Source organism: Acanthopagrus latus, chromosome 16, assembly GCF_904848185.1.
Source record: "Acanthopagrus latus isolate v.2019 chromosome 16, fAcaLat1.1, whole genome shotgun sequence".
NCBI lineage: Eukaryota > Metazoa > Chordata > Actinopteri > Spariformes > Sparidae > Acanthopagrus > Acanthopagrus latus.
Genome location: NC_051054.1, coordinates 16,681,419 through 16,696,100, shown reverse-complemented (window position 1 = coordinate 16,696,100; position 14,682 = coordinate 16,681,419). Strand labels below are relative to the sequence as shown.

The 14,682-nt window shown below is 43.1% G+C and overlaps 1 protein-coding gene across 4 annotated transcripts in view; it reads left to right on the top strand.

Annotated features, from left to right (window-relative positions):
* Positions 1–14,682, top strand: part of col12a1a (collagen, type XII, alpha 1a) — a 56,643-nt gene that overhangs the window by 13,929 nt on the left and 28,032 nt on the right. For 3 of the 4 annotated variants that reach the window (XM_037071866.1, XM_037071865.1, XM_037071867.1), the window contains exons 14-29: positions 2,905–3,174; positions 4,696–4,962; positions 5,137–5,329; positions 5,439–5,566; positions 7,368–7,517; positions 7,604–7,723; positions 7,828–7,992; positions 8,099–8,245; positions 8,731–8,870; positions 9,668–9,797; positions 11,272–11,417; positions 11,962–12,091; positions 12,204–12,340; positions 13,471–13,600; positions 14,037–14,176; positions 14,441–14,573. In XM_037071866.1, coding sequence (XP_036927761.1) covers positions 2,905–3,174; positions 4,696–4,962; positions 5,137–5,329; positions 5,439–5,566; positions 7,368–7,517; positions 7,604–7,723; positions 7,828–7,992; positions 8,099–8,245; positions 8,731–8,870; positions 9,668–9,797; positions 11,272–11,417; positions 11,962–12,091; positions 12,204–12,340; positions 13,471–13,600; positions 14,037–14,176; positions 14,441–14,573 — 2,526 coding nt within the window. The remainder of the gene's footprint in view (positions 1–2,904; positions 3,175–4,695; positions 4,963–5,136; positions 5,330–5,438; positions 5,567–7,367; positions 7,518–7,603; positions 7,724–7,827; positions 7,993–8,098; positions 8,246–8,730; positions 8,871–9,667; positions 9,798–11,271; positions 11,418–11,961; positions 12,092–12,203; positions 12,341–13,470; positions 13,601–14,036; positions 14,177–14,440; positions 14,574–14,682) is intronic. The other variant, XM_037071868.1, reaches the window with a different exon arrangement.

Here is a 14,682-nt window from a genome sequence, read left to right as displayed (position 1 = left end):
TTGTTTGGCCAGCTCTATTAAACTGTCATGACGTCAGCATGCCTCAACACTGATGTCCTTGTTTTGAGTGCCATTCAGTTTGAGTGACCCTCTCTGTGAAGTCCAGTGGGCGAGAACTGGAAGAGAGTGGCTTCCACAAAGCCCTCCCTTGTGGCTAACAGTGGATGGTGGCCAATCCAGAAGCCTTGAGTAGGATGGACTTATAACATCCTGAAGAAAGACAGAGAAGGTGTCAGAGTGAATGCTTAGATGACCATCCCAAATGTGCATATTATACACAAACACGGCAAAATTATTTACTTAAGAAGAGGGAGGCTTAGCCAACATGTGGAAGACGTTACCTAAGAGGACCTTGAAAGCTGTGTGAGCTGTCTGTCTGTCTGGTCACAGGGAGTACTGTCTGTTCGTCTCGCTCAAGGGTGGGGCAAAGGACAGGCAGAGGCAGAAAGAGAGAGGGTGAGGATGAGTAGAGAAAAGGTTTCTACAAAACTGTAAACCAGAATGCCTCAGGGTGGCCCGGTGGATTAAAAGCTCAGCCCATTACTCAGAGGTCATATGTTTAACCCCTGAACTAATCTTTCAAATAATTAACTACTTGCATGACACAGCAAATGTGTTCACATGTGCCAGAGGGATTCTTTTTACTATCTCTCACGTGGAGAGCAGCATAGCACCGGGGGAAATTGTAGCATCTTGGTTTGATTTCCTCTTAAAGTAATGCCTTTAAGGCAGTGCCAGGCTCTTGCCAGACTGTTTTTCCCCCACCGCTCTAAAGGTCCTTTGAGGTAAAAGGCCACAGACAGGCATCCTTGGCACATACACACTGAAGGCTTCATCTTTGTGGCTCAGATGTATGCCTCCACGAACCAAGAGCAATAAAGTAAGGGAAATCTGAGGTAAGGTGCCAGTGCTGAGATGGCACTTTGAAGGAACGATGTATTTCCTGCAGTGATTTTGGACAACTTTACAGAGAAGGCTAGACTAACACAGTGCCTGTTAACTTTATTCATACTGAGAAACAAATAACTGCTATCCAATACCAATGTTGTGAATCAAGATATCCAGAGGTGATTATGGTGTGAGAGATCCAAGAGCTATATAAAAATAAGAGGAAACTCCTCAGAGCTGGTATTTTTTTCTCTGTGCGCTTTTTCAGACATCTTTGACTGCAGATGTGAAGGGTTATGTCAGCACATGCCCTACAGGAAATCTCTTAGATGATCTTCAGTTGTGTCATATGTGGTCTAGAGCATTGGGTGAGGCTTTAATGTGAATTAACGATCTGGTTTTGTCCATGGTCTTAATTTGAGGGTAACCTTCTCCTTGAAGGGTGTGATGCAGTTTGGAGGTTTGAAAAAGAAACTAAGATAAGGAGACCCAAATTACTCGTGTCAGCTTGCATACACATCTTTATTTAAACATTATATATAGAAGCCACTGTTCTTAATTTTAAATGCACATGTAACATACAAGCCAAAGCTTTTGCTAGGTCTGTTGACCATGTGTTTCATGTATGTGTGCTTTCTATCTTGGAGTGCCCCCCCGCCCCTCTTTAGCTTGTCTGCAAGCGCTGATGAAAAGTCAGCCACCGCCTGCAGAAGTCATTATCTTATGATCCTTTTCGCCCTTGGTTCACACACAGCCGGAAAAGTCAGTCAAGTTCATCCTTTTCTGCAGCTGGCAAAGATAACCCCTTCTTGATGGAATGATCTGGGTCTTTATAAGTGGCCCACACTGTTTTCATGGTCTGTGAAAATCTGGAACTCTTCATTAGACTGTGGTCGTGGCCATTACTCTTCGTATCTGGCCTCTGCTCTCAAGGTGCAGATCACTCTGCTTGGCAGGCATGGCTGCTGCTGTTATTTCTGCTCAGATCAGTTTCCAATTCCGCTTTAATGGATGGATGCTTAGGATTCATAGGGTGACAGAGAGACACAGTGGTTGCCTTTTCTGCTACAATGCTCGCTTAACATTTCCAAAATTATCATGCACTGAACTTGTGGTAAATTTGTGATGCGTCTCGTCCTTTGCAATTTGCTTCATTTGGTGAGGTTTGATGAATGAGGTTTGAGCGAGACCACCCAGATGCAATGCTCTGCCTGTGATTATATCATCATTAGGTGCTGGCATGTAGGGGCTTAGGGGTTTGATTCAGCATTGGGTTCCCGGAGGTTGTGTGGGAGGCTGTCCTCCTGCGTTAGGTGCAGATCTTTTATATGGCAGCCAGACAGGAGTTTTTAACGTCCATCTCATCATGGGCATCCTCAACTCGAAACACCAGCACAGTTTCCCTCTACTCTTTTCTGTGTACCTCATGATGGTCTCTCAGGAAAATAGCGAATGAAGGAGAGAAAGGGAGAGCGCAACATCTGCAATTGTAGCAAAGGCACATTCGTGGCTCGGGTTTCCTCTGTTTCGATGGAAAATTAGTGCTGTCAGGAGAGGCGCTGGGAGTATGTGGTTTGTGATTAGTTTCACAGAGATTCTTCCAGCACGCTCTGATGATGAAGGGAGAAAATCAGGTTGTTCAAGCAGATCCGGAGGGGTTAAAGCAGAGACAGATGAGTGATTGTTGGTGATTTATTGTTTCAGGGTTCTTTGTTTTGTCCAGTTCATGTCTCGCTAACCTCTTCAGGCCTCATATATCTGCTTTAGAAATCATCACCACCTGGACAAAGCCATCACTGGGCTGGAGCTCCCTAAAATACTAACACTGCCATCTTAGTCCAATTATTATCTGTCAGAGCAAATCAAAACAAAGTAAAAGCCAAAAAAAAAAAATCTTTAGGTAAACAGAAGTAAATCTGAAGTGCTACTTATTTTCTGTTTCCATACCCATTACGCACTGACTGATGGAATACTTCCACCTCTGTTCCTAATGCTATTTCTATTATTTCTCCACAGAGCTTGGCTCACCCAGAGACCTGCAGACCAGAGACGTCACTGACACCAGTTTTCTTGTGTCTTGGGTCGCGGCACCGGGTAATGTCCGTCAGTACCGGATCAAGTGGAAGTCTCTGTTCACCGAAGAGGAGGGGGAAAAGACAATACCAGGAGGCACCACAGACACAGTTCTGGAGGGTCTCACCCCGGAGACACGTTATCAGGTCTCTGTGTTCGCTGGCTATGGCCACGGCGAGGGCCAGCCATTGGTTGGAGAGGAAACCACAGATAGTAAGTCACATTTATTCCCTAAATCCTTCACTTCTTCACTTTCCTCCTCTCTTTTCTACACTTTGTTTTTTTTTTTTTTATTTTTTTTTTTTTTTATGAATATCTGGTCTAACGTTTACCTAGAAAGTGTGAAGCTTAGGTAAGTGTGATATACCTCTGTGATCATAAAAGTCATAAAAGCTCTATGACCAGAAAAGGAACGCTGCACTTTTTTTTCATGATCTTCATGTGTAGCTGTTAAGATCATTTCATTTTATAGCCAAGAATGCAAGTCTAGGCCTTCTTGTCATAAACACATCTTTAGCCTTAAAGTTCCTTTGCCTCTTAAGCTAGAGTCATAACAGATCATCATTGAGAAATCTGGGGCAGTGACGCAGGTTTAAAAATGATCCAGGAAACACGGTTAAACTGTAGGCAGGTGTTATGTAGAAACGGAGATCTGTTAGCGACACTCTGTTCTGTTCATTCTATTAAACTAAGAGATTACGTCATCGCTGTTGGCGTCAGCATCAGACTTTGAGATTATAGAGTTTTTGCGTGCATGCGTGTTATATGCATGTAAAGAGGTGACGTAATTTCCAGCACACCTGCACTGGGTTTTCATGGGAGATACAGGAAAGATAGACACTGGCCTCTCCCTTGTTAGACCTCACTCCTGCTCGGATGAGAAAAGCACATTGAGTGGAAACTCGCACCAGTTGGGAGGGAATTTGTCCACCAGTTAGTGAAATGGAATGTGCTAAAGGAAAAATGTTTCCAGCCATCATTAATGTTTATTGTTTCTGGCAAGCCAAAAAGGTGGCATACATGCACACCAAACACAACCATGAGGCAGCTTCCTATAGACTTAAATCTTCACCTTGCTCAATCCTTCCCTCACTTTGCTCTCACTATCTGTGGCTCCCTTTGCATGTGCTCTACACAAATCACAGGTCTCTTTGGGCCGAGCCTCACACGGCAAACTTGGATGGGCTGCTTTTTTTCCGTTAATAAAAGTCCTCCCTCTGAAGTAGAGCTTTCTGAATATTTCCCTCAGCTCGTTTCGAGGCCTCTGACAATTCGCACTTGCCCTTCCTGCTCTGAAAATAAGAAACACTCTGTGGACTCACAATGGAAAATAAGAACTATGGCTTTGCTCAAATTCACAAGACATCCAAGCCTGGCTTCCAAACCCACCAACTAAACATGATCAATCATGTAAATTAGGGCCTGTTTAATGTATACTTCTGAAAATCAAAAGTATTCGGGTAGGTTTGTATCCACACGCATGTGGAAACTGAGCAGATATCCAGATGAAAGACTGTGAGGTAGCCAAGCGTGTTACTGTTTAGTTTACTTACCAGCAGGAAGGCCATACTGCTTATATTTCCAAAGGTATACTGGAAACATAGACAGTTAAGCACACATTCAACACACATTCCCATCTCAGAAAGAATCAAAATCTAAATGTTCCCTCACACCATCCATTCATCATTTCTCCTCTTTAAACCATCGTTCCTTTTTTTCCCTTTTCTCTCACAGTATCTGCCGCTAGCAGAGGGATTGTTGTCTCTGAGGAGACGGAGAAGAGCATGAAGGTGGCGTGGCAACCGGCGCCTGGAAATGTACTCAACTACCGCGTTACCTACAAACCCAAGGCAGGAGGGCGCCAGCTGGCAGCCAAAGTGCCTGGTGGCAACACCTCCACTGTGCTGAGACGCCTCACTCCCCTCACCACCTACGACATCACTGTTCTGCCAGTCTACCGTTCAGGAGAAGGCAAAGCACGGCAAGGAGAAGGAACGACACGTAAGTTGGTCTATCATTCACCTAAACGCATGTTGCTCTTCCTGTTGCCAAGCTCAGGAAATGTTTGATCATCCAATACAATTTGTCTCCATTATGTAGTATTTCAAACATTTTGTTTTGAATCAGTCAGTTGTGTGTATTCAGTCAATCTACAAACTTCTCTGTTCTCCCTAGTGTCACCTTACAAAGGTCCCAGAAACCTCCAGACTTCAGAGCCTTCCAAGACCAGTTTCCGTGTAACCTGGGACCACGCTCCTGGTGATGTTAGGGGCTACAAAGTCACTTTCCACCCAGTTGGGGATGACATTGACCTGGGAGAACTTAGGGTTGGTCCTTATGACAACACTGTGGTGCTGGAGGAACTGAGGTGTGTCAGGCAGATTTCAGTTTAATTGTTATTATCATATCAACTTGTAGTAAATGTCATGTAAAAAAAAGAAATCTGAAATTCATTTGTTTTGTTTTTTTATCTACAGAGCTGGTACCAAATACTCAGTCAATGTGTTTGGTATGTTTGATGGAGGAGAGAGTATGCCACTGGCTGGAGAGGAGAAGACCACTCTTGTGGCTGATGAACCTGATCCTTTTCCTTATCCGGCATCAGGTAAAGTAGTCTAATAGCAGTTGACTACATCATCAAAGAAATAACAGAGAAAACATGTTGTATGCTAAAACTAACAAAGGTTGTGAACATCTTAAATGCTTTTAGTCAGCCTGTTCTATGCCTGTCATCACTATCAAAGCAGCGTCTCCAGTGTGTTATGTCTCTGGGCAGCAACAGTCAAACATTGGAGACTGTGTCACATAGTAAATTTTTGCTTAGGAAAATATACTCTAAACCCATGGCCCATAAAAGCCCAAGAGTTTCTCTAAATTCCTCTGCTCCAAGCTAATTGTCTCACGAAATAACAGATGTAATGGCTATTCCATCTGTCTGCCCTTTTCGATGCTTTCTTCATGGTGTCACTTTCGGCTTCCACTTTTTATTTCCAGTCCAAGTCCAGCCAGTGTAGATTCAAACCATAATCTGTTTGCAGTTATAAAATGTTATTAACTACTTTGTGAGTCAGAGCGTGGCAGGCAGTAAGTGTGAGAGGAGGGAAAAATGTTGTGTTTGCTGGAAGCAGCTGTAAAGGTCAGCTTGACCAATCGGCTGCAGGCCCACGTCCTAACATGAAGGGAGATTTCATTGAAAGCTCCCACCTCCAAAAGATAAACTAGCACCCAGTACCATCAACTGGCTACAGGGCAAAGAAAGTGGTGTGTTGGGTAGGGCATTCCCAACTTGTGCATTTTAGTAGTCATCGACTAATCTCCAAAATTATTAGATATAGTTGATTAATCGCAGGAAATATCATATTTCTTTCAGCCAATTTGGTGTCTGAATGATTCTTTTCTCAATTCTTTGTGTAAAAGGTCTCAAATAAAACCAGTAAGGGGATAACTTATGTAGGTAGGACCAGAGGTGCAGTGACAGGATGTAATTGAGTATAATTACTTAAGTAGTGACAAGTTCCTTGTCCTAATTTTCTAAGAACACTATTTACCCCTTTTGCATTGTCCTCCTAACCAGCAGATAGTCAGTGGTAGTTATTAAGTCTCAGATATTATTCTTTCTTTTTTTCATGGATATACCTCTAACATACCTTTCTCTCTATTCTCTCCCTTACTATCGGTGAAAGCTTGACAGCCTTGTGTCTGTCATGTGGGTTAGCTCTATGTTTTCTGTGAGAGCAAACCAATCTGTAAATCAAGTATGTTACCTGTTTTCAGTTTGCAGACAGTGGCAGTTAGTGCAACATCTGCCTTTTTCCAGCGCACATCTGCAGCCCTCTTTTAGGTGCCGCGGATCGGAGGCCTTCCCTGTCATCACACAGGTGTTTGGAAAGCAGGATCTGAATATAACCATGCTGATCTCGAGGGCACAGTAATCTCTCCAGTGGAGGCCTTTCATATGTCTCAGGCCATTAAGGGCGTACTCTCCTGAGTTGCCCCCAGGGACCAACTCGTGGATCCAAATGGAACAAATGAAAGAAATACTGCCTCGACATGCCACAAGACAAGAAGATTATCATTGAAACACCTGGAAAATCAAAGAAAAAAAAGCCTCATGTAGGAAGGAAAAATGAAATGTCTTACTACTTATGTGTGAATATGTGCTTGTTCAGCACCCTTTGGGAAGATTTTGATGTAACTGAGTTTGGTTCAATGCCAGTAACAGGAAATTTTATGTCATAAAACTCTTCTCTCCTTCTTTCCTTTACCTATCTCACCTCTTTGAGTATGTCTCACATCATTACAATCACCACACACACTGTTTTGTGTAGTTGACAGCTGAACATGGACAATCTTTTTTGAAGCCCTCAACTTTGACAAATTAAGACACTGAAATTTTGCCCTCTCAGATGTGACATGTAGGACCACTGCACAGGCTGACATTGTGCTTCTGGTGGACGGTTCCTGGAGCATCGGACGTCTCAACTTCAAGACCATTCGTGCCTTCATCGCACGTATGGTGGGAGTCTTTGACATTGGCCCTGAAAGGGTTCAAATTGGTGGGCCTACTAAACTTATTTTTACTAATTAAACCAAATGAGGTATCTCTGCCTTGATATAACAAATGTTTTATCGGTGTCTTCAGGTCTTGCCCAGTACAGTGGAGACCCAAAGACTGAGTGGCACTTGGATGCTCATCGCACTCGGGAGTCTCTCCTGGAAGCTGTGGCTAACCTGCCCTACAAAGGAGGAAACACCTTGACTGGTACTTGAATCTATTTATTCAATCTAGTAGGAGCAGACCCACTTCTACCAATGTAGTAACAGTACTAAATAGTATATCATGTGTCTACCATGTCTTCATTACAGGTCTAGCTTTGAACTACCTTCTCCAGAACAATTTCAAGGAGAATGTTGGGATGCGACCTAACTCGAGAAAGATTGGTGTCCTGATCACTGACGGCAAATCCCAGGATGACGTCATTGTCAACTCGCAGAACTTGCGTGATCAGGGCATTGAGCTCTATGCCATCGGTAGGTGAAGATCAGTTCTGTTTGCTTGCACAAACACAATGTATGAAGACGAATTATCACATGTAACAAAGTTCTAATGCCTATTGGCTTCGTTATTGCTCTCTAGGTGTGAAGAACGCTGATGAGAATGAGTTGAGGTCCATTGCCAGCGATCCGGATAGCATTCACATGTACAACGTGGCTGACTTCTCCTTCCTGTTGGACATCGTTGACAACCTCACTGAGAACCTCTGTAACAGTGTCAAGGGACCAGGTGTGTATGGGTTTAAATCAAAGTATGCAAACAGCTCACTGGCCAAGGGCAAGGGCAGAAGCTTTTTACTTCCCAGACATTTAATAGGCTGTATAAAGATAGCATCCAACAGACAGTTACACATCTGGCCCACCATGGCACCAAGTAAAGAAACAGCCAAGCTCTTGAAAATTATTGCAGATCTATTATTTTGGAAAAGGAAATTGTATGTACGTTATTCAAACTAGAAAGATGCTTTTGGATACAGTAGGGGAACTCTCTGTAGAGGATATGGCTCATTATGTACTGGGATGTGTATAAGGTTCTGTGCCCGCTTGTTACTAAATAGCTGTAAACTTTTAGCCATATCTGTTTTCCCTTGTGTATATAACTCTGTAAATAACAAATAACCATGAAACCACATTACTTTCTCATGATAATGTATAGCGTTCTCTGTGACGGCCCGTATTTGCAGCTCCTGACTTTTTATGTCTACACCTGAACAGGAGGTGCACCCGATGCTCCCACTAACCTGATAACATCAGAGGTGACCCACCGCTCCTTCCGAGCCACCTGGACCGCCCCTGATGGCCCGGTGGAGAAGTACCGTGTGGAGTACATGACTCTGTCTGGACGCCCACAACAGGTATACCTGCCATATACGAGAGTGAACTACTGCCGCTAATTGAATCATACAAAAAAATCCTTGTAAGTGCCGCTGATGTTCCTGTGAGGGTGTTGAGGGGATGTTGGCTTCAGTCTGTCTTGATCCCCTGTCTCTGAGACTAATGGGAAATCCAGCCTCCTGTTTGTGTTGGCCTCGCGTTGTTTGGGTGTCTAATTACATTACGATCTGACACAGGGCAAAGAAAGAATAACACACAGCTCACAGTTTAAAGTATTAGAAAGCAAATATTGGCTTCATGAATGAGAGCTCTATTGGCCAGCAGGGCCCTGGCTCCACAATGTGTGGAAAAGATGCATTTTTGGTGTCTGAATCTAATTACCCGTCGGAGGATGTTTGTTTTTGTCCAGCTCCCATGGTTTTGTTTAATAGTGAACATAGTGGATGAGGTTTTATTATTGTTTATGGATCTGGAATTGAAGCATATGCTGACTTTTAGTCCAGTATAAATTTGTCAGAGGAATTTCTGGTTTGAAATGGAAAGCTTTACAAAGTGCTTATGCCGAGCCAAGATAGAGCTTGTGATTGTTATGCGTCAGGATTGTTAATCACCCTTATACAATTACTTCATCTTTCCTCACACTTACCACTGTACCATATGAGACAGCAGAATATAATATTCTGACATATATAAGTAAAGTTATGATCCATACTGTTGTCAGAACTTATCTACTCTCATCCAGCATAAGCAAAGAAATTCAAAACTCTGACAGATTCTTCCTTATGCAGCAATCTTCTAATTATCCCCTCTGCATTAGGTGTTTGTGGATGGCACCGAGACCACAACAGTTCTCCAGGGCCTCAACCCACTGACTGAGTACATGGTCAGCGTCTACTCCGTGGTGGGAGAGGAGAGCAGCGAGCCCCTCGAAGGATCCGAGACCACGCGTATGTTTTCTCTCTCTGGCCTTTTGGCTCACTTTTAGTCTTGTATCATTTGATTTAAAAATGATGCGCTTATAAAAACCCATTTACGGTCTAAGTTGTCTGTGGAAATGTAAACGACTTAAACTGACTTCGGGTCTTTGATCATTGGTCATAGATGTGAAGATATTATGTTGAACTTGCTTAAAGAAGCAAGCCCTTAATCAGAGACACTTTTCCACTCTCGGAAACCCAAATAAATGGAGTGTTCAAAGAATAACAGTTTAAATTTCAGCCCCTCATGAAACACCAGACTTCCCTTCGAGTTGGCCTCCATCACTGAAGCTCTCTGGCTAAGTTGCTTAACACAAATGTAATGCGCTTAATGACTGTGATTCCTGCATGGTCTCCGTTAATCAAACATTCAAAGTTAATCTATATATCTTAGCCTTGTTTATAAAACCATATGTGGCAGTAAAAAGAAAGCAATAGTAAATCCTAATTACACGCAAATTCAAAGGGCAATTTTCATGATTACGCTTGGGTTCAAGCACAATATTGACTTCTTTCTTTGTTTCTTTTAAGATGTTGTTAATTGCAGTTTTATTGGTGCTCTCTAGAGAAGCAGAGATTTTATAGTGCTTTATAGGATCTATAAAAGCACATATAAAGCTGCGCTGATTGTTGAGTTTGAAAAGTGTCAACGGCATATGCAAAGGCCTGAGAAATCTGCAGATGCACTGACCCTTTTTTCAATTCCAATTGGATTTTGATATATAAATATGTATATTTATATAGACAGTTTTTTCTTAAGTATTATTATTTTTGTGGGTGTCTGTAGCTCAGCGGGTAGAGCAGGTCGACTAGTGATCGAAAGGTTGCTGGTTCAAATCCCAGCTCCGGGCAGGCCTGAGCTGCATGTCGACGTGTCCTTGAGCAAGATACTGAACCCCAGATTGCTCATCAGTGAGGGCCCTGCAATGAGCTGGCGACTTATCGACTGCCCTCGCCCTCAGACAAGGCTGGGATTGGCTCCAGCAGCAACTCCCCGCAACCCCATGGAAAGGGATAAGCAGTTACGGACAATGACGTGACATGACGTATTATTATTTTAATATTATTATATTCATTAATTGTTGTTGCTGTTGCTGGTGACATTAGCAAAAAACATAAGAAATAGATTCCATTTTCATGTATTTCTAATCAATTTTTTTGAGACCGTGGGTTAAGTGGGCGTCAAATACAAATAGGTGTAGGAAAGCAACTGGCTATTACAAATCTTCAAATGTTTTGAAAACTTGAACTTAAAAAGAGTTCAAATGTAATAAGAACAATTCAGAGAGTGTGATGGAGACCTGACAATTGATCGGTGAATGGAGTCATTAGCAGCTCCTGATTGTGATATTGGATCTGATTGGATTGCACCCAATTTTGCATATAGTTTAGTGTCACTGTGCCTATAATTTTCACCTTCAACTTCATTTTTTTTTATTTCCAGTCCCCCTGAGTGCTGTGAGGAGAATGGACATTTATGATGAGCAGATAACCACCATGCGTGTGAGGTGGGAGGAGGCGGAGGGAGCCACTGGCTACATGCTGCTCTACAGCGCCATCAATGCCACTCAGCCCACCCTCGAGCAGGAGGTAAGAGACATTCTCGGAAAATGTTGAGAAAACACAGTGTTATTGAGCGAACAGGCACACAGCCAATCAGCTGTGGATATGACAGATCTGGACTAGGAGAAAATGAACGCATGCACACGTGTTTATGGGTGGACACGATCGCACATTTTCACATGCATTCATATACACATTGCTAAACACTAGAATTACGCTTCAGCGTACTGTCAGCAGTTCTTTACATAACATAGATGTCACACTAAAATGAGATTTCATAAAGCCACCAGTGTTTGCCTCATCATTCAACAGGCAAGGCCGAAGGGAACATACAGAGGAACATTGTTAGTCACAAAGGGGTGGGTGAACCATGAGCTCACTCTGCCAAGGGATCATCATCATTTGTTCATGAGGTGTCAAACCCAGTGGGTCAAAACCGGAATCGGCAGATGTGCCGCAACCAGAATATTTCTCCCATTGTTTTTATCCAAACATGTCAATCGATGTCACTGAGGAGCCCTCTGTCATCCACTTCCTCTCTGACCTTCTGTTTGGTCTGGGCCCCTTGCAGATCAGAGTGGGAGGGGATACAACTGATGTCCAGCTGGTGAAGTTACTCCCCAACACAGCCTACACACTCTCCCTGTTCGCCCTGCATGGAGAGTCAGCGAGTGAACCACTGACCAAGCAGGGAGTCACCCGTATGTAGTCAATTAATCACCTGTTGGTTTCCTGAAGCCAGTATAGTTTATTGACATCTGGAGGTAGCTCTATGCCCCTGAAGCTAACACTAACCTTCTGCTCCTTGCTCAGAGCCCATGCCACCTGCCGGTGAACTGAGGGTTCGTGATGTAACCCACAGCACCATGAGGCTTATCTGGGATGCTGCTCCTGGTCTTGTTCGCAAGTACCTCATCACATACAAGCCTGAGGACGGAGAACCTAAAGAAGTGAGTTTGATTCCAGCTCCTCTTTCCCTTTACTGATATACTGTATACGCAGTACATGTTAGCTGCCTTTGTTTTTACCATTCCTGCACTCCCATGTTTTTCTTCCAAACTTTCATTGCCTGTTGTCTGTTTGAGCAATTAGGTTTGATGGTGATGAATTTATATAGATATTTTTGACTGATCCCTCAATATATTCGCCAGGACACCATGATGGAGAGTGCAGCTGGTTGGGTGGACATTTGGGAATGTTTTGGAGTCCAAAGAAAAGATTATGAACCTATCAGAACATAGTTTTGCGGGGGTTAAAGGGTGGTTCTAGGGCTGGGGATTGGAGGGATACTTTATGGTCACATTTCCTCTTTTGGGAGTTCTTGGGCTAGAACACAGAACTTCGTGGTCTGCCTTTTGCTACTTCCTTAGCTATAAATCAGGTGGAGGTGATCTTCAAAGCTCAGCTAATGGAAACACACATGGGAAAGTGAATGTAGTGCATAGGGAGGAAGAGCTTCCTGCCCAGAAAGTAGCAGAATGTCATGTTTGACCTTATAGATTATGTGATAGAACTCAATAAGTGTCAGCCTGTCATTCACAATGCAGATGTAAAGCCTTTTGGGCAATTACATGGTCCAGGGAGACAAAAGAAAGTCTTAAGACTTTTAAGTCAAATTTAAATACAAAAGATCAGAAAAACATCCAGCAGCTGTTCAGTCTAATTAGATCCAAATTAATCCCCTAAGTTCAATTTCTTGAGATTGAGCTAATAAAACTTAATGGAATCAAGAGCAGTTAAACCAGTGTGGTGTTCCTTGTGAGTATTCCAGGTGGTCAAATTTAGTTGCTTTTGTTGTTTGTTGTGCATTTTGTTTGTTACCATTTTCCCCTGGAAACAAGCACTGTTTTTGTACCCTCAAGTCAAGTTTCCTACTGGTCTTAGGTGTGCATTCCTCCTGTCGCCAGTGTTACTGGAAACTCACGCTGGGAACAGACTTAGTTTCACAAGACTTGGCAAAAGTTGGCTGAAGAGAAAAACATCTGAATTTCTTTTTGCATTCAAACAACAATGCTCATTATATTTGCATTATTTATTTTTGTGCAACGATGTTTAACAAGTGTGTTTGACTGTCCTACAGCTGGAAGTTGGAGGAAGTGTGACCACCAGAGAACTGGACAACCTAATCTCACAGACTGAGTATGGCCTGGCTGTCACTCCAATCTATGATGAGGGACCTGGTCAGCCAATGTTGGGAGAAGCAATCACTGGTGAGAATGGAAACTATCATGGATAATTTACCTGGCTCCCGTTTGCCTGCTTCTCACTTCCTCCTTTTTAACCAAAAAATATCTGGTTCTTAAACCGGTTATAGTCAAGGTTACTGGAACCTTGGTCCTATCTAGTGAACCGGCTTGCATTTCAACAATTTAGCTTAACCATTGAAACCAGTGATGCCTTATCACAATGCACAACACCTTGTAGGATATTACATACCGGCTTCAATTCACACTTCCGAGCAAGAAAAACCTGCTAATTTTGGTTTTGGGAACCAACTTTTCATGTCCCGAGCCAATTTAATCTCAGTCGAAATGCTCAATAGAGTTCAAAATTAGGTATGTGAACCTGAATGGACCCGGTTCCATTTTGGATGAAAAGGTCCTACAGATAGAGATCATAATTAACTTCCATTCTCCTCCTCTGTAGATGTGGTTCCTGCCCCAAAGAACCTGCGATTCTCAGAAGTTACCCAGACCAGCTTCAGAGCCACCTGGGAGCATGGAGCGCCTGACGTTGCTCTGTACCGCATTGGCTGGACAAAGAAGGGAGAGAGCAACTTCCAATACGTAAGAGAAAACCAGCTGTCTATGACATTTACATTTCTAGTAATTCATGAAGGTATTTCTTGATGAGTCTCACAGAGAGCACTTTGGCGCTGCTCTGATAAAGACCTCCAGTGGAGGCAGTGAGAACATGAAGAAAACAGATTTTTGCACCAACTCAATCATAACCGCTCTGATATGAATCCTGTGCTGCTTGTTAGTATCAAAATGAGCAAAATTTAATGTCAGGTTCCTTCCAACATGCTGTGTTTGTGCTTTCCTCATCAGTCCATTCTGAACAGTGACGAGACAACCCACGTTCTGGAGAACTTGGAAGTTGACACGCCCTATGATGTGTCTGTGACCGCAATCTACCCCGACGAATCAGAGAGCGAGGATCTGCTAGGCACTGAGAGGACATGTAAGATGCTTACCCCTGTTGCTCTGTGATGATGTCTTTGGTTAACACTGTTTTGCTCAACAGAATCTCTGTTGGATCATGACCAAAGGAATAATGATGAACCTTTTGA